General features: G+C 40.6%; 1 protein-coding gene and 2 long non-coding RNA genes across 6 annotated transcripts in view; 1 reads left to right on the forward strand and 2 right to left on the reverse strand.

The window, feature by feature from the left end:
- LOC121681596 (two pore calcium channel protein 2-like) overlaps window positions 1–22,428 on the forward strand; it is a 225,836-nt gene that overhangs the window by 178,667 nt on the left and 24,741 nt on the right. For all 4 annotated transcript variants that reach the window (XR_006022199.1, XM_042061418.1, XM_042061417.1 and 1 more), the window contains 3 exons: window positions 17,165–17,267; window positions 17,433–17,515; window positions 17,609–17,690. Coding sequence is in view for 3 of the 4 variants with exons in the window: in XM_042061418.1 (XP_041917352.1) it covers window positions 17,165–17,267; window positions 17,433–17,515; window positions 17,609–17,690 (268 nt within the window). In the remaining variant the exon portion in view is untranslated. The remainder of the gene's footprint in view (window positions 1–17,164; window positions 17,268–17,432; window positions 17,516–17,608; window positions 17,691–22,428) is intronic.
- LOC121681609 lies at window positions 1,571–11,958 on the reverse strand. Its single transcript, XR_006022210.1, has 3 exons — window positions 11,948–11,958; window positions 8,345–8,346; window positions 1,571–1,690 (listed from the first exon to the last, which is right to left on the reverse strand). It is a non-coding gene; the product is annotated as an uncharacterized LOC121681609 (long non-coding RNA).
- Window positions 15,905–16,899, reverse strand: LOC121681607. The gene is made up of 2 exons (XR_006022208.1): window positions 16,447–16,899; window positions 15,905–16,350 (listed from the first exon to the last, which is right to left on the reverse strand). It is a non-coding gene; the product is annotated as an uncharacterized LOC121681607 (long non-coding RNA).

Below are 22,428 nucleotides of genomic sequence, written 5' to 3' on the forward strand. Positions count from 1 at the left end.
AGATATACACTCACATACACAGATATACACACTCACACACACACAGACACAAACACACACACACAGACATACACACTCACACACACCGATATACACACTTACACACACAGATACACACTCACACACACACAAATACACACACACACACACACAGATATACACTCACACACACAGATATACACACTCACACACACACACACACATACACACACACAGACATACACACTCAAGGGGACACATTGCACGCAACATGCACTTTGCGTGCTGCTCTCACACACCCACCTGCAGATACACACACACATATATATATATATATATATATATATGTGTGTGTGTGTGTATGTCTGAGTGTGTATATCTGTGTGTGTGAGTGTATATCTGTGTGTGTGTGTGTGTGTATTTGTGTGTGTCTCAATAACTTGAGAGGAGACAAGTTTAAATAGGAAAATTTCTGGAAATCTTAATCACCTTTAAACGTGATGCTAGCAGGCAAGAAGCTAATGGTCTAGTCAGATTCAATGATCTATGCTAGGCTGGAGCTAAAACTGGTATCGCCAGACTCGGAGAACAGCTGGATGAACTGGAGAAAGGTAAAGATCAATTGTTTAACTCAAGGGGAGGTGGAAAATTAGTGTAATTCCCCAAATGGTGGAATATCCCTTTGAAAATAGGGAGGGTGTCTGCCAATCAAATTGAGGGAGGGAGATTATTCCAAAGGAGGGGTGCGCGGTAGCAGTAGTTTTTGAGATTCTTGGGATTACAAGAAAGCCAGTATTCTGTGATCGTAGCGGTCTGGGTGGGCTATATGGGACTAGGAAATCTTTAATATATTCTGGTGCCCGGCCATTTATGGCTTTGTATGTTAGAAGTAATATTTTAAGTCAATGCGACTTTTAACAGGCAACCAATGTAGAGATGCTAGGATAGGGGAAATATGTTCATTTTTTTTAGTCCTAGTGAGTGTGTGAGCAGCTGCATTTTGTATAAGCTGTAAGCTCTTTAGACAGGTATTATTGCAGCCCGCATGTAGAGCATTGCAATAGTCTATCCTTGAGGTGACAAAAGCATGGATTAATTTATCTGCGTCTGGATAAGGACTTCCTTATCTTTGAAATGTTCCTTAAATGGTAAAATGAAGTTTTGGTGATTTGTTTTATGTGATTATTTAGTGATAGGTCATGGTCAATTATAACTCCTAGGTTTTTAACACTTGTGGATAAGGTCAGTGGAAGATCACTCTATGTACAGTAGCCTGTGATGAGGATAGGACATCCCTCATCTTTTTAGGGCCTAAAACCATGACTTCTGTTTTATCTGAGTTCAAAACCAGGAAATTGTTTGACATCTATGTCTTTATGGCTCTTATACCGTTTTTTTCCGTTTTTTTTTTTTATTCAGGGAGAAATTGACTGAGCAACAAGTTCTTTTACAGCAATGCCCTGAGTTACAAAACAACAACAATAATCAAATGACATCAAATAAATGACATCAATGACATGTTGACAAATGACAAAACAATGACATCAAATAAAAATAATAATAATGATAAATAGAAAGAAAAGAAGGGGAATGTATAAATAATAATAATGATATAAAAGGTCTAAAATATCAGTCAAAGCAAGAACATTGTGCAACAGCCATATCATCAATCATACCCTTGAATTGGTCTAGTGACACAAACCTATCTAATCTAAAATCTAATTTCAATAACTCTTGCAATTTGTTCCATTGATTTGATGCAAAAAATGTAAAAGCTAATTTACCAAATTCAGATTTAATTTGAGGAGTTTGAAGAGATGTAAAACCCTGTGAGCGTGTATTGTGGCAGATTGATTTTATGTTCAGAAGAGAAGTTAGGTATAAAGGTAACTTTCCCAGTAATGCCTTATAAACAAAAAGGAGGCAGTGCCTTTCCCTCCTATCGTAGAGGGAAGACCATCCTACATTTTGGTATAATTTACAGTGATGAGTTTTAAACCCATCTCCAGTTATAAAACGTAGTGAACTGTGATAAACTGCATCAAGTGATTTCAGAGTGGAAGGGGCTGCATGCATATACACAATGTCACCATAGTCTAGGACTGACATTATAGTTGCTTGAATAATGGTCATTCTGTTTTCTAAAGAGAAGCAAGACCTAATCCTGTAAAGTGCACCTAATTTAATTTTTACCTTTTTTGTGAGATCAAGCACATGTGTTCTAAATGTTAGTTTGTTATCTAGCCAAATGCCCAGATATTTGTATTGAGAAACTTGCTCAATTTGTGCCCCATTTAGGGAACAAATGTTATAGGCATCAAGGTCACACTTTCTCTGTCTAGTAAAGATATATTTTGTTTTTGCTTCATTTAGAACCAGTTTAAGATCTTTCAAGGATTTCTGCACACAATCAAATGCACGTTGAAGATATGACACGGCTTGCTCTACAGATTGTGCATAGGCATAAAGGATTGTGTCATCTGCATAGAAATGCACTTTACAATTTTCTATTGAAGCACAGATGTCATTGATATACAATGTAAACAACAGTGGTCCCAAAATTGAGCCCTGTGGAACACCATTTTTCAGTCTCAATGGCTCTGAGGTTGATCCTGTCACATCTACCCACTGTGTTCTATTAGAGAGGTAGTTTTTAAACCATTTAAAGGAAACTTCATCTAGACCAAAAGAGGTTAGTTTTTCAAGAAGTAACCTGTGATTTATAGTGTGAAAAGCCTTTCACAAGTCAGTAAACAAAGCTGCACACTGTTTCTTACTGTCAACAACAGTAGCTATATCATTTACTACAGCAGTTGCTGCTGTAATTGTGCTGTGGCCAGCTCTGAAACCAGATTGATAAGGATTTAACATACAGTGGGCATCGCTTTCAAATGACCACTTCATTCGCGCATTACACGGCGTGAAGCTGCGTTAAGCTTTAGTACCACTTTCAGCCACTGTGCGTCGCTCTGCCACTGTACATCGCTCTGCCTGCCGTCCCTTACATAATTGTTGCCGAGAGTAATCCCAGCCTACGAATTCAGTAACAAAATGAATCATGCATAATTAAACATTACCTCGATTTAGGCTACTTGGGTATGGCTTAAGGCTTGACTACACAAAAATCGAAATCGAAATTTGCTGTCTACATTATTGTCAGTGTTGGGGTTAATGCAACTACGCAAATCAAAACAGTGGTGTGATAATTGAGCCAGTAGAGAAATAACTGTTCAGAATTAATCTGTAGCCTTGGGTAGGCTTCTGCAGAAAACAATGTTGTTGCCGATTTAATACTATCTGGCGACGTTTTTAACAGGCTACGCAATAGAGGCTTAGACAACTATGACCCACGTTTTGGTTTCGTAAATTAATTTTCTGTACAATAAACAATTACATCTGCTTTATGCCGCAGAATTACATTCATATTTGGCTGACTGCAGACGCGCCACTTCCCTCCCCATATTCCAAGATTAAGATAGTATGAAGTGCTTTTTGTATAGGCTACTATCATAAAAAAATAGTTAAAACGAATAGCTATTTGCAATTTGACAAAACACTGGTCCTCATTTTGCGAATGCGAGGACGATATGAGCCTGTTGCATTTAGTTAGATGTCCGAGTCACGCATAATGTTTGAAAACCACTGGCTCGTAATCACAATAATTTAACACACGACAGTTGGATAACCTACTTCATCATGTCCCCATGCCTACATTTTTGTGAGTAGCATAGAGATCGTTAAAAACAATAAAGTATGGCTCTCCGTTTGGGATCGAAAACTTATATTTTTAATAGACTACCGTCGAAGATGCTGACTTGCAAAAGCCTCGGGATAACACGTTATCTCCACTATCATCAGTCATGCCCCTTGATCAAAGTGGGGAATGAAATAAAAGTTTGATAACCACTGGCTTAACAAGTTACCTACAGTCCAGAACACAGAATCTGTTGCAATATTATGTAAAATTCTTCAACAGAAGGCCTCAAATGTTGTCTTGTTTGTGGAGCGCTTTGCTTCACTTCTGTAATTTCGGCTTCATTGAAAATGAGGGTTTCCCTCAATGACCCTCCGAGAATAAATAAAGGTTGAATGAATGAATGAATGCAGGCTTGCCCAAAATAAAGGCATGTGGTTTGCGCAGCCTACAGTAAATAACAGACCCGCCAGAATGTGCGTTATGATGCTTTTTTACGAGCAATATGTTTTTGGTACCCTACGCACACTGCATGTTCTTAAATAACAATGATCATCAGTAATATTCGATCATTAATTTGGGTAAATGGGCAAACGTGACCACCTTGATTGGCTGATTGGCTGATGATTGTAACGCGGGCATGATTCCAAACACCTCCCTTACGATGATGAGTGACAGGTCTCAGAATGCGTGCGCTACACAAGGACGGAAGATGATGAATAACTGGGGCCGTAGGCTATTCACAAAGGCTTTTATCTTACTACTAGGAGTAAGCTACTCCTAAATCGCACTTAAAGATTTTAGATTGGAGTTTTCTCTTAGAAGTTATTCACAAAGCCTTCACAGAGTCTTCGTGGCTATGGATGACGTCATTACTCATGCACGAGCTTGACTGAAGTGACCACCTTGATTGGCTGACGATTGTAACGCGGGAATTCCAAACACCTCTCTTCCGATGATGACTGACAGGTGACAGGTCGGAGAATGCGTGCGCTACACAAGTAGTGCGAAGGACGGAAGATGATTAATAACTGAATAAAAAGGCCTAGCCTAAATGAATAAAGAGTAAGGCAAAACAAATAGCTTAGCAGCCTAATGAAACATAGGCCTATGGATTGATGCAGTAGCCTACCTTTGCAACATTATTAAATTAATCTGTCATATCCCTAGGCTACGTTTGCAAAGAGGAGAACATTTTAATTTGATTCACAATGAAACGTTACATTTCATTTACATGTTAACAATGAGTAGTTTTGGTTGTTGTTGGTGGCGTTATTGCATCCCTTTTATGAATGCAAAATTGTTCCCTCGCGATTGGAAGCTCCTGTTGCGCATAGGCTATTTCAAAACATCGCAACGTAAAATGCCACAAAAAAGCTGTTTATGAATAGGTCTTAGTGAGTTAGGAGTCCTCTCGACTTAAGCTGTCCCAGACTTAGGTGCTACTTTTAGGTCTAAAATGCTTCGTGAATTACTTTTTGTGAAAAAATTAGGAGTCCTAAAGTTAGGAGTGACACGCCCATTATTTTTAGGAGTTGCTCCTAAATTCGCCAGTTAGGAGCTACTTTTAGCCTTAAAATTCTTTGTGAATATGGCCCCTGAATAAAAAGGCCTAGCCTAAATGAATCAAGGCAAAACAAATAGCCTAGTAGCCTAATGAAACATACGGATTGATGTAGTATCTTTGTAACATTATTAAATGATTCTGTTACTATGCCTACGTTTGCAAAAGAGAACATTTTAATTTGATTCACAATAATGTTACATTTAATTTACATGTTGACAATGATTAGCCTAGTTTTGGTTGTTGTTGGCGGCGTTATTGCATGTTAGTTATGCCTACAATGCAAAATTGCTTCCTCGCGATTGGAAGCTCCTGTAGCTGCATAGGATTTCAAAACCGCAGGTTTGTGAATAGGTCTGTGAGTAAGGAGTCCTCTTGACTTCTTTTAAGCTGTCAGAGGTGGGAAGGTGTGATTTTTTGGGGGAAGGGCCGGATTAACTGGGCACAATTGTCTGATGGCCCCCCTTCCCCCCAGCCAACGTGAATCGGGTGGTTAGTTAATAGGCCTATCGTGAAGATTTTTCCTGCCATCTAAGGCACGAGCGCATCTGTGATGCCAAGCCTCACCAAGTAGCTCGTTTGTTTACAACTAACATTCCATTTAATTAAACTGCTTTATAGGTTATGCAGAAATAGTTTTCAACATTTTGAATATTAGTGTCGGGTGAATTGAAATGTTCTCAAAGTAGCCTTATGGCTGAAAGCTGCTTGGGACACCCCCCCCCCCTTCCTGCACTCATTGTTTCAAAAGGAGTAATTTTGGCTTTGTCAGAACTGAAGAGCTGTGGACGGCACGGCACGGTATGCCCAATGAAAATAAATTAACGCAACGCAACACAACACAACACAGACCCCGCTTCTCTCGCGTCAGTCACTGACATGAACGAAACACAGAACCCGCTTCTCTCACGGCAGTCACTGACAGTAACCTAGAATAAATGCATGGGGAAAAACACTTCCCCATGACAAAGACATCGTAAAACACTGAAAGTTAATATTTTGTCACTAGCAACATTCATCTGTCCTTTGTCAAATGTATTATGTTCCAAGTACCCTATGCGTGATTCTGCTTCATAAAGTTGAACAAATACATTTGCTTATTTCACAGAAAAATATAAATAGCCAGTCTACAGTGCAGAGTTGGTAAGTTATGGTAGGCCAACTTGCAGTGAACATACAAACAGAGGAAATTATTTCTCTTGCAGCTGAGTAGCCTCAGGTGCGCACGTAGACATAAGGCCGAACATGCAAGCGCTAATGAATCGTGCTCTCACGACAATCGCGCCGTTAAACTTAAATAGGTTAACATCACTCTAAGTTCGCCTTCAAGCAAGGAAAACAATGATTTGAAGACATCTGTTTCGTTGGAAGGGCAAGGGGTAGCAACAGGGCAACAACGGGAAAAAGTTGGCATGCATTGTTTCGGTCCCCGTGCAGAGGGATTATTTGTCATACTATTAATCACATATGATTATTTGTGAAATTGTGCAAACAGGCGCAACACATTTGAAAAGGAAGGACTAGTAGCATGCAAGCTCACGGGAAAGATTGATTTAAGAACGTTATCACAAAGTGTGTGGCTGTGGCGCGGGCGGAAGACAATTGGCAGGGGAGGGTCATGTCTTTTTTAACAATTCTGTCGGAGGGTCATTGAACAATTTCTAGCAGGCAAGAGAGGGTCATGCAACTTCCAACTGAAGCACTCAAAATTCCTCCGGTGGCCCCTTCAATAAATAACGATCAGTCCCTAGATTGCTGCTGGGCTATATGTCTTGGTTCTGTTACAACTCATTGTCAAACGCATAGCCTATCTCGCGGTTGCATCCATTACAAACAAACATGCAATGTGAACGTCTGGGATTGGGGAGAGCACTAAATGCTCTGCTGAATAAGCACAAAGTCAAACCTTTAAATGAAAAACACTCTTTAATAATCCAAAAAAATAAACCGCTAATGAAGTAAATTTGTGACCATCAAAAATCGTTTATCGCTCTTAACTCCGTGATACCAGGACGTAACAGGAAGGCATTTGGCTGAGCAACGGAGGTTAATATGCTCCATGTTTTGTCCAAATGATGACTGTCTATCATCGTTGCACTCGGAGAAAACCGGAATGTTTCATTCGTCCCCGTTTCAATAGTCCCGGTTGTACCTACTCAAAACGCAGATAGAACCTTATTATTCTAAGGTAGCGAAATAGCGTTCTGCATGATTCATGCCCAATTAATTCCCCCTGTTAAAGTGTTAGCCTTTGTAGTTTGGTTTCGTGATAGCCTATGATAAACGGCTTATGGCCAAATATGTGAAAACGTTAAAATACAGTAGGCGATAAACCCGGAAAAAGTTGACAGTGATTTTTTCATAATCACTTTGGAGGGTCATAGAAAAATGTATTGCTGGCGAGGGAGGGTCACGTCTTTTTGGACTAATGCTCCCAAAACTCCTCCGGTAGCCCCTTAAATAAATAACGAACAGTCCCTAATGAAGTAAACTTGTGACCATCAAAAATCGTTTATCGCCTGTAACTCCGTGATAACAGGACGTAACAGGAAGGCATTTGGCTGAGCAACGGAGGTTAATACTCCAAATGATGTCTGTCTATCATCGTTGCACTCGGAGAAAACCAGAATGTTTCATTTGTCCTGCGTCTCTACGGCTGCAAACGGGATTCACTCGCAGTTAACCAAATATTTCTTTATTAGGGCAGGGCAGGCATATTTCTGGCTATTACATTATTTCTAAACCAGTCTGCTAAAGTCTGTAGTGAAGTCTGTGTAGGGTTTTCCAGGCTCCATTTCTTTTTACGAGACACCCTGCTCACTTGAGCCATCTACCGGTTGTTTGGGTTGTTGCAGCGTCTCACTGGAAAAATACAAATTAAAGTCGCGTGATACCGTGTGATCCCACGCGCGGACCGCGAGTGAAGCTGGCCAAGTCGAAGCACTGCCCACTGTAGAATATGATGACAAAAAGGAACGAAACTGTTCATTTACAAAGGATTCTAACATCTTAGCTAAACATGGAAGCTTGGAGATTGGCCTATAGTTATTCAAATCACTTGGGTCTCCTCCTTTATGTAGAGGGGTCACTAGGGCTGATTTCCAGACTTCTGGAATAGAACCAGAGCAGAATGTTAAATTAAAAATGTGAGTTAAAGGTTCAGCAATGACAGGGGCTGCAATCTTTAAGAGATGTGGGTCTAACTGATCTGCACCCAGAGAGCTTTTCATACACTTGGAATTAGACAGTAGAGAACCTCAGATTGGTTTACTGGTCTAAATGAGAAGGAAGAGTCATTAGGCCTATTTGAAAATAAAAACCTCTCTTCTTCAGGCCTAGTGACACTGAAATGGACTTGTGTCTCTGGTGCCATATCCACATTATTCAATTGATCAAATAGAGTACCACATTTGATAAAGTGATCATTAAAAGCATTACAAATCTCCATTTTCTCATTTACCACTTTAGAATAGTGGTAGAAGAAACACCTTTATAAGTGACTTAATCACTTTCCAGAATTTCGCTGGATTGCTACCACAGTCAGACAGATTGTTCAAATAATAGGTACATTTAGCCCTTTTCACAAGGTAAGTACATGTATTTCTAAGATGTCTGAATGTTTGCCAATCTCCATCACTACCAGTGGATCTTGCCAATGCCCAAGCTTTGTTTCTTTGGGAAATAATCTCACCTAGATCATGACTAAACCAAGGGTTACATCTATTTTTTTATCCTAAATCTCTTAAAAGGGGCATGTTTATCTGCTAAGGTGTTAAAAATAGTTTGGAAGTATTCCAATGTAAGTTCAGCATCTGGAATAAGATTTAAAGAAGTAAGGTCACTGGCATGTAGATCTTGTAAAAATGCCTGCTCATCAAATTTTTTAAAAGATCTCTTATTTATATACAAAGGCCCTGACCTTTGTCTTCTGCCATCTCTAATGCAGCCCACGGGACAATGATCACTGAAATCCATTGGGAATACACAGCTATGCATATAATTATGAGGCTTATTTGTAAGAATGAGATCTAACAGGGATGAACGACTGGGAATTTTCTTATTAGGTCGTGTGGGTCCTGTGACTATTTGGGTAAGATTTAACTCATTACACACATGTTTTAAGTCATCAGCTGCTGGAGACATCCAATCTAGGTTAAGGTCCCCTAAAATGACAGCTTCAGAATTAACTAGAGAAGTAAATTGCTCTGAGAGACTATGTAGAGCATCAGGATTGGCAGATGGTGGACGGTAAACACCCACAATAACCAGAGAACAGCCACCGAGTTTTACGTTAATGGCTAATAAATCAAACTGACCCGGGACAGAGGTGGATACACGTATAGAGAAGCTCAAACTGTTTCCAACATAAATAGCTACACCACCACCCCGTTTAACTCTATCAGCTCTGCAAATATTGTAACCATAAAGGGAAATATCTGAGTCATTAACATTGGTATTCAACCAAGTTTCTGAAATGACAATGACGTCAGGGTTGGAGTCATTAACCCACAACTTTAAAATGTCCATCTTTGGCAAAAGGCTCCTAGCATTTATGTGAACAAAACCAAGTCCTTTACGTGTTTTAAAATGTCGTGACAAGTCCGATATAGGCATACCCAAAAGACGATCTCCAATATCAGATGAGCGCTCACCAGCAAGAGTTTGTGCGCTGTCAGTTGGCATGTTTAAAAGTGCCTTTTTGTTGTTTATGTCCATTTTCGCAGATGATTCCTTTTTCTTTGCACTTCGCTGTGTAATCGCTGGGGCAGAACTTAGATGTAGATGAGATGACTTGTAGTTGACACGACAGAGCCAGTTGGCCTACGCTCTGGTGAGTCGCGCTCATCAGACCATCGCTGTTGACAGGCACCAGGAAGATGAGTTGAGGAGTTGTACCTGAGTGAAGGGACACAGGGATACAGGAGGATACCATCCTCTGTTTTCCGCTTGATGACAGTGCGACCGGATCCTCGATGGATGTAGTGTTTCCTGCATAATATCCCCGTAGCTCATTTTCGCTGATAGCCGCGTTGAAAGATGACAACTGCAAAAGTTGTAGGGCAGTGTATCGCAGGGCCAACATCAGCAAGGCATGCTCACACTGACACAGTCCAAAGAGAGCTATACACAAGCTGTGTCCTTCTCCTGCGTTAGGCCAGCTGACAGTCCACCGACTAGATCAGCCACCGATGTCACAGCTGTGAGTCAACCGACTACATCAGCCATTGAAGTTCATAGAATGAATGAAGACGGAGTCTTACTCCCAACTGACAGTCAACCGACTGAAACAGCCACTGAGTCCGTATGCTGATGAGTTGGATAGCAAATGTTACGGAGATAACGGTCTTTCAATGGAATGCCGTCTCTTAGGCAAAAACAGACAAAAAAACACCACGGAAAGGGAAAAAAACGCAACAAAAACAACAAAAACTACGAACGAGTCAATATGTTAACGAATAAAATATACAAATCAAAAAAATATGTAAATCAAGTTATGTAAATATTAGAAAATAATCAAACAAAAATAGGCCAAACGGAGCGGCGCATCTGGCCAGCGTCCCCGTTACTAGGCAACCTGAATACATGTGTCAAGTTTGGTTAGCGGGGTTAATTCATCAGGTTTTATAGAAAGGTATAGTTGTGTATCATCTTTATTAGGAAGAAATTAATTCTGGGTGGATTTGGGCATGCCTCAGAGTCGTGGTGTGAGTGGTATCGGAGTGAAATTGGAGCGGAACAGGGGGTCGTTTCTAGAAAGCATCGTTTGCTAACTTGCGTCGCAACCTTGGTAGTTCGCTCCATCGTTCTTGGATTTGGTGTTTCTAGAAAGGGTAGTTCGAACTCTCAATCGCAAACAAGGACGCAAAGTTTGGTCGTTTGAACTACTACCCCTAGGCAGTCGCACTTGTGTCGTTCCTTGGTAGTTCCTGTTGGTGTCCGGAGCGCCTAACCAAAAATCACAACCGCCTAACCAAAATTTGTGAAGTGGATGTTTATCTCGTGACTCAATGATTGATCTATCCTGTAGCTTAATTTTGATTAAGACACTGACTCCCCTACTTGGGTCATTCTTGCTATTTATGTTAATTTAAGTATTGCCTTGCTTTTAGTATTATAATCTTCACAGACCCTTACATCAGCAGTGCTAAATGGTGTAGTGGCTAAAGCAGATGACTTATTATCCCAACGGTTCGATTTTCTTATGATGTGAGATTGTCCTCTTGCTTCTCGCTACCTGCAGGTGAACTAGTGTGACACGTAGATTCAATTGTTTTTGACTGATGTATTGTACCTATGGTCTCTCGATGTAGAGTAACTATATACATAAATATGTATTGTCAAAACCTATTGTTGTGTCTCGTAGACCTACTCTTACTCAGCGATGAAAAGAAGAGATAGGATGCGAACTCTGGCCGAGCGCGCAGTGCACCGATGCGCTCCCGTTGAGCCACGAGACAGTTGACAAGCTATGGGATACCCAGAAATTTGTCCAGGCTATATATTTTTTCCAACATAGATATTTAACACAAATAATGACTCATATTGGTCTGCTTAAGTTAACTGTTTTAACTTGCAATAGGTTTAGGTTTTGGCTGATGGCAATGACAATGCCAGCATTAATCACTCGGTTTAGATTAGAAAAATGTCAACATAGGCCGTGACAGAACATTTCTAGGGGGTGGGGTATTACACGTTGCCACTCTTTCCACCAATGATATGTATCGCTGCATCATCAACAACGTTGTTGGAACTACGGTGTTCGAACGTTGGAGGTAGCGAATTGCGACACAGGTACAATGCTTTCTGGAAACAGGTCATCAGTGTCGTTGTTTGGTCGCAAGTTGCGTCGTACCATGGTGGTTGAGCAACGTTGTTGCTAACTTTTCTAGAAACGACCCCCAGAGCGGTTGCTCTGGCCTCTGAATTAAAAAGCGCTCTGCGCTCCAACAAAATTCCATCTGCTCCTCGCTCGCGCTCTGCTCCACTCACTAGCTCTGCATGGCAACGCATGGTTTAACAAGCGGCATTGTTATTGAAAAGCTGCTGGTCTGATGCACTCAATTTCTAACGTGTTGTTGCAGTAGGATGCTCCCTAGCCTACATGTAGCTCCCCTGATAATTCATTTCAGGATTTAGAGAAAATTGAGACAAAAAACTCCCAGGCTTCTCCCAAAAGCTTCCCCTTTTGCTCATGTTGCTCATGTCAACATAGCACTAGTTGCTATCAATTCAAATGTCAGATTTGGCTCATACAGAGGTATACCTACCGCTGTCATGATCTTGCATAGAAAATGCAGAGAAAAAATATTGTTTTATGATCAGTATCAGATTCGTGAAGCTGTTGCATAAGCAAGTTTATGTACTTATAGATATCCAGTGGCATCATCTTGTATTTCTTTCTGTATGCTATCAGGTAAAATGAGTGTGATTATTAGGGATGGGACCCAAACAGGCACAAAAATAGGACTTTTACTGGTATTGACATTTACTAATCATTATGTGTTATGTCACATCAGTAAATGTTATGGGTAGACAAATGGTTATGTTCTTTTTTTAATTAATATTTTTGTTTACCTGCCACTGGTATAATTAACTATAAAAACCAAGTAAACAAACAAATATAAGTATAAGTATATATACTCTTTTGATCCCGTGAGGGAAATTTGGTCTCTGCATTTATCCCAATCCGTGAATTAGTGAAACACACTCAGCACACAGTGAACACACAGTGAGGTGAAGCACACACTAATCCTGGCGCAGTGAGCTGCCTGCTACAACAGCTACAATCGGGGAGCAGTGAGGGGTTAGGTGCCTTGCTCAAGGGCACTTCAGCTGTTCCCACTGGTCGGGGCTTGAACCGGGAACCCTCCGGTTACAGGTCCGGAGTGCTAACCAGTGGGCCACGACTGCCCCAAAATAGAAGATATTGATATCAGTTATTGGTCAAACATCGTTATTTCCCCAGAATTTTGCAATCTTGAATCCCTAATATAACATTGTGAGAGAATTGTGATCTCAATTCTAAGCAAAAAATTCTGATTATCATTTTATCCAGAATCGTGCATCCCCATCACATACCATGCCTGCCCAGTAACTCGCGGGTCCACATTCCCGGGGCTACTCAACTCATTTGACCCACTCTAGTGCTTGCAGGTTAAATAGGTCCACAGATGATGTAATAGCATTCCAACTGCACACTGTGTTTTCCAATCTGGACCAGAAAAATGTCTATGTGTGCATGCTGTTCACTACAGCTCATTAACACCATTGATATTATCCAGCCTTGTCATGAGAATTTGTGACCTAAAAATCAGTTCCGGACTTTTTCACAGGTAGACCACAGGGAGTCCAGATTGGTAATGTCACCTCCTCCACACTAACACTCAATACTAGTGCCCCCAGGGACTCGTGACTGCACAGCCACACACAGTGGTGTGATGAGCTAGGTCTAACATGACTTTGCTTACAGATTGCTATTAAAACCATGCTCTCACAACAACCACGGCGTTATCTTAAATAGGCTAATATAACTCTAAGGTTGCCTTCAAGCAAGCAAAACAATTTGAAAACATCTGTTTCGCTGGAGGCGCAAGGAGGTAGCAACAAGACAACAGTACAGAGACTGACAGGTTCAGTGGTAGGACTAATGTTATGAGAGTACCGTAAAACTCAAAATAATAGCCCAGGCATTTATTTTCCCAAATCGCCAAACTGCACCGGCTAATATAAGAGACAGGCGTCTATATGAGACAGGCCTTTAATTCCCTTTACACAAAACTTTTCCTCTGCAAAGATGGAAAATATTATCAAATCAATTATTTCAAACACACTGAATGTCTACCCATATGACTAGGCTATCTGATGCCAATTACGGATCATCATTCATTTAGTGTTCGAGATCGTATCACACTGAAAGCTCATAATTTGTCACTAGCAGCCTAGCCTATATCGGTCCTTTGTCAAATACGGTTGCATTATCAGCCCTGACCAAAACTGTTCAGAAATTATTTATGCACAAGTGGAACGTCCGTAATGTTTCATTCTCCGTCCTTTTCGGCACGAATGAAACAGCATGAGAGAGCATGAACCATATAATTTCTCCCGTATTTTATTTGCCAAATTTGACAACAGTCAGCTTACATTTCCAATCATAGCCTACTTTGCGAACCTTTTGTTTTGTTGCCAGCAAGCTTACCATCGGCCTATCCCCAAATTTTAAACAAAAGGGATGAATTGAACAATTTCGAAGTTGGACATATAGGCATAGTTCATGTTGAATAAAGTTATACAATTTGGAACTCTAGCTTTTCCCCACCGCAGTCTTTTAATGCCATCTAATCATAACATTAGTTTAAGCCCAATTCACACCAAAGATTCGCAACGAGATGAGCTGCAACATTCTATAAACCAGCCACTTCATGCAACATTCTAAAACCTTGCACTGTGACTAGACAGCAAGGCACCTAACCCCTCACTGCTCCCCGAGCGCCGCTGTAGCAGGCAGCTCACTGTGCCAGGGTTAGTGTGTGCTTCACCTCAGCTTCACATTAGTGTGTGCTGAGTGTGTTTCACTAATTCACGGATTGGGATAAATGCAGAGACTAAATTTCCCTCACGGGATCAAAAGAGTATATATACTTATACTGGTGTGAATTGGGCTTCAAACAGACGATCTGACGGGTTTTAGGAGATTAAATACAACCCGAAACTAAAAAACTGACCAGGCCTCTATTTGAGACCGGCCTTTAACCCAAACCTGTAGCCACACCAGGCGTTTAAAAAAGACAGGAGTCTATTTGGGACTCGGCTATTATTTGAAGTTTTACGGTATTAAAATACAGGATATTTTACAGAAAAATATTAAAGTCAGTGGGACAAAAGTTAACTCATTGAGTGCCAAAAACCCAATATTACGTTTTTCCTTCCCATGCGTTGAGTGCCAAAAACGTAATATTAGGTTTTCAGCTTTTTTTTTTTATTCGAAACTAGACACTCCAACACACCTTACATGTGATTTTGGGAACTCTGTGATGAATAGAAATGAAATATATGACGATCGAAAACTCATGAAAACGCATAATCTGGACATTTTATCATAACTCGGTTGCCGCTTTGGGTCAAATCAGTGACACATGCACGTCAGGTCAAAACCAGGCCATTTTCGTGGGTCTATCACTAGGTGGCAGTCTCGCCAGGTCTCGCTGATCACTTCCCGGAAAGTTTACACAAGTAACAGGCAACACTTCATATTTCATGAAAGACGTTATATCTCCATTTCTAGAGAAAAAAAAAAAAAAAAAAAAAAAAACTGCGATTTTGATGAAAACTAGCCACTGTTTAGCTTGGGATTTCTCAGGAACAGAGGCGTGTAGAAATACACGGTTTGCACCCACCGAGAGCTTAAAGTCTCACCTTTTAATCGAGCCATTGTATGTGTTCATAGCTATAACACAGAATATGCTGTGGCTGTACAAAAATCAACAATGGTCTAGATTGCTGGCACTCTAGGACAAAGCTCCCGAAAACAGCTTGGCATTCAAGGAGTTAAAATACATGAGGGTTGAGAGGTATTGTCAAGGGTAGCACAACCAGTGCAATGAGCCCCCACCCTTGCACACCTATTTTCCCCTTGGTTCGGATGCCAGGGACACAGAACAACCAGTCACTAATTTTAATAAATTACCTTTTATTTTTATCAAAATTTGCACAGATTAAGTTTAAAACTACAATAAAACATCACGTTTAAACAGTCCAATCAGACCACATTGTATAGTTCGTAGATGCAGTAGGGCAACAGTCCAGATGATAGGGAACGCGGCCAAAGGCGCAAAGACGCAGCTCCAGAGGCACCCGAACGCGCCTTTGTTGTCGCTCTCCCAAATAAACCGGAAGTAAGCCGCGTCGAGTGGGCGAGATGACTGAGGAATAGAGAGGCAGACAATCAGCGATCAGAGCACACAAAAGACAAGAATATGCTTCCCACACATGTGGCCCAAATGCTCACGTTCCTTAGGTTTATACTTAGAGAGCGTTGAACTGTATTCAATCGTTCCATCCAGACCTGGGCTCACTCGCGATCGGCCCCGAAGCGGAAGGGGGAATCCAGCTGCAGCTGAAGGGTAGAGAAGCAGGCAACGAGGTGATCAGAAGCATCACCATCAGCTCGGGATAAGCACACATGTATACACACACATACAGGTATTCTCACGTTCCTTTAGAAGGAGGATAGCGCGCGTCGTATCCGATTCAGTCAGGCTGTACCCCCGGCGGCGCGTTCGTCTCTGGATCGGCCAGTTGGCGTAAATTCCTCCTCTGTTCTGCAGACGTGGGACCCGGGGCTGCAAACGATGCTTCCACGCCGAACTCCCTTACCCTCATATCATCAGTCTTAAATAGTCTATTCAATTAGTCCAGGGAGGTAGGGTCTGAGACAGGCAATGCAGTTCAGCTGAGACTGAAGGGATTCTCACATAGGATAGGCTAGACCATTGTAGTGGGCGTCAGGACAATAGGGCAATCAATTACTTCAAGTGCACATAGTAATCACACAAGTGAATGGCATCAAGCACAAAATCCACTCCCACAAGCAAATACAGACTACTGGTGTCCTATCAAGCACATAATATTGTCAACACAGCAATCATGATGAAACACAACTTAAGCACCCCTTATGTCACTCCCAGCCACCCTTTCAATAAACTACCCCGATCCCAATGACAATGGCCCGACAGTATGCCTTAGCCACACACCAAGATTCATCATTAAGCATTCGGATTTTTCATGCTGGCTACCACACTACTACAGTCCCATTAAGTCATCACAAAATACCCCATTATCATTTACCTCATGACCTTAGGGATTAAAACTGTTTACAAACCTGTCAACATTTGTTTTGAGCAAGGGATGATATTATGCTTTCATTCTAGCATCTTCAATTCAACCATGGAAATCGTGTCAGCAAACTACAGCATGGAATGTGGTACATATGAACAACTGGAATACTGGCCCAACAACTTTGATGACTTTGCAGTAAGTTCTTTGAGTTTTGCTCAGCTACTACAATTACTTTTTTGGTATACGTTTGGTAAGTGCATTTCCCTAAAATCCAGACATCTGTCAACTGTCAGATATGACCTACTGCTATTATAACACAAAATGTATCTGACCAAAAGGTTTTGTTTTAATTTTTGTCAGTCGTCTCTGGTCCTGCTGTACAATATCATGGTAGTGAATAACTGGCACGTGTTCACAGATGCCTACACTCGATATACCACAGAGTAAGCCAACAGTTACTGTACTTTCCCAACATATTAAGTCCAAACATCCACTTTGTATATAATAGCTGCATGTGTCTTATCTCTTCTTTTCAGATGGTCAAAGGTTTATTTTGTCTCTTGGTGGTTGATCTCCTCTGTAATGTGGGTTAACCTGTTTATCGCCCTAATACTGGAGGTAAGAGATAAAAAAGGAGAAAATTAGATTTCCGCCCTGCTTATTAATTCTTTGAGTTATCAGCCCAAAGCCAACAATGGCACAAAGTTTGCAGTCTCAAAAGGCTACCATCATAGTCCAAGGGGGTTGACAAAAAGCTTTACAGCCACTAAGCATAAATACCTTGTAGTAGTGTTATGATGACAGATATAGGCCAAGCACCACGAGACCATATGCAGACATTTTCAGACTACTAACTGGTAATTACTTAACAGTCAACCTGTCAGGTGATGACCATGTCATCTGTGCACATTGCTCAGACTGTGACCACCGCTTTTAAGATATTGCTACTGCTCTCACACAATGGCCCTGTTCCAGATAGGAAAAACTGCTGCATTTTAAGATATCTAACAGGGGAACGAGGCAACAAGTGCTGTTCCAAACTGATTGAATCCTCTTTTCATGCCTTCTACCTTAGAATGGGTTACATTCTTACATACTTCAGGTGACCAAGTACTGTTGGTGCGAAAACAAATGAAAGCAATCTGTTCTACCTAGCTCAAGTTGCTGCAGCCAACAGAGCTGCCAGGTAGCTACAGTGATACACTGTACGCTTATGGGTGAAATGGAGAGTGGGTTGTGGGGTTGTGTGTGATTGCATAATGTATTTTGCATAATGTATCAGCTTAAAGCTTTTTTGTGATGGACTCGACTTGGACTCAACTTGGGATCAGTAAGGACTTGACACGGACTTGACTTGGATTTTTTAAAAATGGTCTCAGACTTGAACACTAGGGACTAGAGACTGGACTCTGACTTGAGTGTGTGTGTATGTGCAGTACAAAATTAATCTAAGTGAGACAAATGAAAAAGTATAGTCTCCAGAGTAGATTCTGCTGATTTAAAGGAAAATTCCGGTATTTAGCACTTTGAGTCCCTTTTCTGGTTTGTTTTGGATGAACTAGAGTGGTGGACACCGAAATTTTGACGATTGGTCCTGTCTCGACCTTTCTGGCTCGTTTTGAATCGCCTTTGACTACTCAGAGTGGTTGCCAACAGGCATACTGTAGTAGGCTACTCAAACATGTCCTAAAACAACCCTTAACGTTAGTTTTTAAAACGACTCTGAGCCGTCAAAGGCATTCAACTTTTCCGTTAGGATAAGTGAACGGCACTACTTGCGGAATGATATGAAAGACGTATCGTAAGCGCATGAATTTGAATTACGCATGCGCATGAAATTACATGAATATTAGGCAGGTCAATATAAAGTTCAACGTCAATATACAGTGGGCAGTGCTTCGACTTGGCCAGCTTCACTCGCGGTCTGCGCGTGGGATCACGAGGTATCACGCGACTTTAATTTGTATTTTCCCAGTGTGACGCTGCAACAACCCAAACAACCGGTAGATGGCTCAAGTGAGCAGGGTGTCTCGTAAAAAGAAATGGAGCCTGGAAAACCCTACACAGACTTCACTACAAACTTTAGCAGACTGGTTTAGAAATAAATTAATAGCCAGAAATATGCCTGCCCTGCCCTAATAAATAAATATTTGGTTAACTGCGAGTGAATCCCGTTTGCAGCCGTAGAAGAAACGCAGGACAAATTAAACATTCTGGTTTTCTCCGAGTGCAACGATGATAGACAGACATCATTTGGACAAAATATAGAGCATATTAACCTCCGTTGCTCAGCCAAATGCCTTCCTGTTACGTCCTGTTATCACGGAGTTACAGGCAATAAACGATTTTTGATGGTCACAAGTTTACTTCATTAGCGGTTTATTTTTTTGATTATTAAAGAGTGTTTTTCATTTAAAGGTTTGACTTCGTGCTTATTCAGTAGAGCATTTAGTGCTCTTCCCAATCCCAGACGTTCACATTGCATGTTTGTTTGTAATGGATGCAACCGCGAGATACGCTTGTCATAGGCGCCGATACCGTGGATGCTCCGTCTCTCTGGCACCCACTGAAAACATCGAGCACCCACGTGTGACAGCTTACAGTCCCGGCTAAATTTACATTAATTTAAAATCAAACATCGCAGTTTATGTTAAATTCAGCATCTCTCATAATGTGATTGGATATGTTGCTGTCAATTCCCTACTTCATATACTAACCACCAATGAGAGCGTCTCTCGTATGAAAATTCCTGACACTTCCCACCTGAAGAATTAACGCAAGGCTTTGTCGGGTCTTCAGCCCCGAATGTTTAAAATGTATATAGCCCTGAATATCATTTTAAAAGTAGTCTGACAAAGCTTATTGTTTTGTGACACAGCTAAACACTGGTACCTCATAGAACGTCTATAACATAGCCTAGGTGGTCGCAACTCACAAAAGTAAGCAGATAGAAAGAACTCACGCAAATCTAGCCTACAACACCCAGACAGCTTTATGCGCAGGGGAGAGAGTGCGCGTGCGCGCGCACTGTGCTTTATGATTGTTCTTCTGATGGTATCTTGCTAATTCACTGAACTGCATTAGGTGACACAAATGGTATTGCCTTTAACTTATAACTCCTTGTCTGAGCGACTACCAGGCCTATGGTTTTTAAAAGTCAGATGTTCCCTGACAAAGACATTCGAAAATTAAGAATGTTTATTGACTTGAAAAATACACTAATTTTTGCAAACTCCCTTCATTCAACCCTTGAAGACATCGCGGTCTGGTGCGCTATGTAGATCGTTTCTCGTCGTTCGCCTGTACAGAATAGAGGGCAATGCATTGTTCATGGCATGGAGGAAGATGAGACATGTTTTAAATGGCGCTATATCTTACCTACAGATTATATGCTTTCAGAAAATATGCATTTTAGGGTGTTTCATTTGTTTTCCCTGGACTGTATATGCCAAAATGTATCGGCTTTACACTATATTTGCCTATACAGAATATGAATGAATAGGAAGAAGATGGACATGTTATTTTGTTGATTAATGTTATATTTCATGAACAGGGTATATGCTTCTACAATATGTAGAGTAGAGTTTGCGAGTATGTGGCTGTTTTATGCCTTTAATGAACCATGACCCATGTACTGTATAGGCATGCGTTGTATATTTGTGTAGATCAATAATTGTTGGCATCTATCATTAGGGGGGAGCTAATTAAACTGAATCTTAAACTATATGCATAAGTAGATCAGAAATAATTATTATATCATTTATTCATCATCATCCTCTGACTCCTCTGAAAGGAACTTGTGTGGATTATCACATTGTTCATTTTGACACGTTCCACAGGCAGCAGTGCAAGGTAATCCATATCTTCTACACGAACAGCGTGTCTTGCAGAAATGCACACAATTAAGAACAGTTGACTGTCTCTGTACTTGGATCTAACATGAAAGAGTATTTGATTGAGGTTGATTCCATTCCATTCTGTAATCAGTATCTGAAAGCTAAACTGAGGGAGCGGTACGGGAATGACATATGTTTCACAGAAGGGAAAGGTTTTGAAGGCATGGTGACACTGAGAGAGAAAACATCATGCATCCTCAGGTCCTACTATAAGAACACTAAAAAAGGTGGAGATGAAGAGTCATCTGTGACCTCTTAATCTGATAAAACATGAAAAACACTTTCCTAGGCTTAATAATGCTTCAGATATAGCCAAAATTAGCCTCTGGTGGCCATCTTGGACGCCATCTTGAAAATGACAAGTCTTTGAAAATGATGAACTGATACTTTAGTCTGACATATATGAATCAGTGACCTTTAAATCTGATTAAACACGACAAACACTTTCCTAGGCTGAATAATGCATCAGATATAGCCAAAATTAGCTTCCGGTGGCCATCTTGGACGCCATCTTGAAAATTCTAAGTCTTTGAAAATGATGATCTGATACTTTAGTGTGACATATATGATTCAGTGACCGCTAAATCTGATTAAACACGAAAAACACTTTCCTAGGCTGAATAATGCTTCATAGCCAAAATTAGCTTCTGGTGGCCATCTTGGATGCCATCTTGAAAATGACAAGTCTTTGAAAATTATGAACTGATACTTTAGTCTGACGTATATGAATCAGTGACCTCTAAATCTGATTAAACACGAAAAACACTTTCCTAGGCTGAATAATGCGTCAGATATAGCCAAAATTAGCTTCTGGTGGCCATCTTGGACGCCATCTTGAAAATTCTAAGTCTTTGAAAATGATGATCTGATACTTTAGTGTGACATATATGATTCAGTGACCGCTAAATCTGATTAAACACGAAAAACACTTTCCTAGGCTGAATAATGCTTCATAGCCAAAATTAGCTTCTGGTGGCCATCTTGGATGCCATCTTGAAAATGACAAGTCTTTGAACATTATGAACTGATACTTTAGTGTGACATATATGAATCAGTGACCTCTAAATCTGATTAAACACGAAAAACACTTTCCTAGGCTGATTAATGCTTCAGATATCCCAAATTAGCTTCTGGTGGCCTTCTTGAAAATGACCCCTTTACTGGGGTCAGATTTTACTAGATTTTTAATAACGTTATTAAGTACATCTAAAGGTATCATAATCAGTTGAAAAACCTTTTGTATCAATTTTTTTGAGGTTAGGTGTTTTTTTTCCATATATTGACCCGCCTATATATCTTACCGTAGAACTTTGGGAAATCCCATTCAAGTCGATGGAGTATTCTACTAGCATTGTGAAGAGCCGTGTAATACATTTATTTAACATAGGTGTGCTTGTACTGGAATTTTTCAAGCTGCTTATATGTAGATATGTTATTTTTCTGTACATGCATGTAGGCTA

This window comes from Alosa sapidissima, chromosome 14 (assembly GCF_018492685.1).
Source record: "Alosa sapidissima isolate fAloSap1 chromosome 14, fAloSap1.pri, whole genome shotgun sequence".
Taxonomy (NCBI): Eukaryota; Metazoa; Chordata; class Actinopteri; order Clupeiformes; family Clupeidae; genus Alosa; species Alosa sapidissima.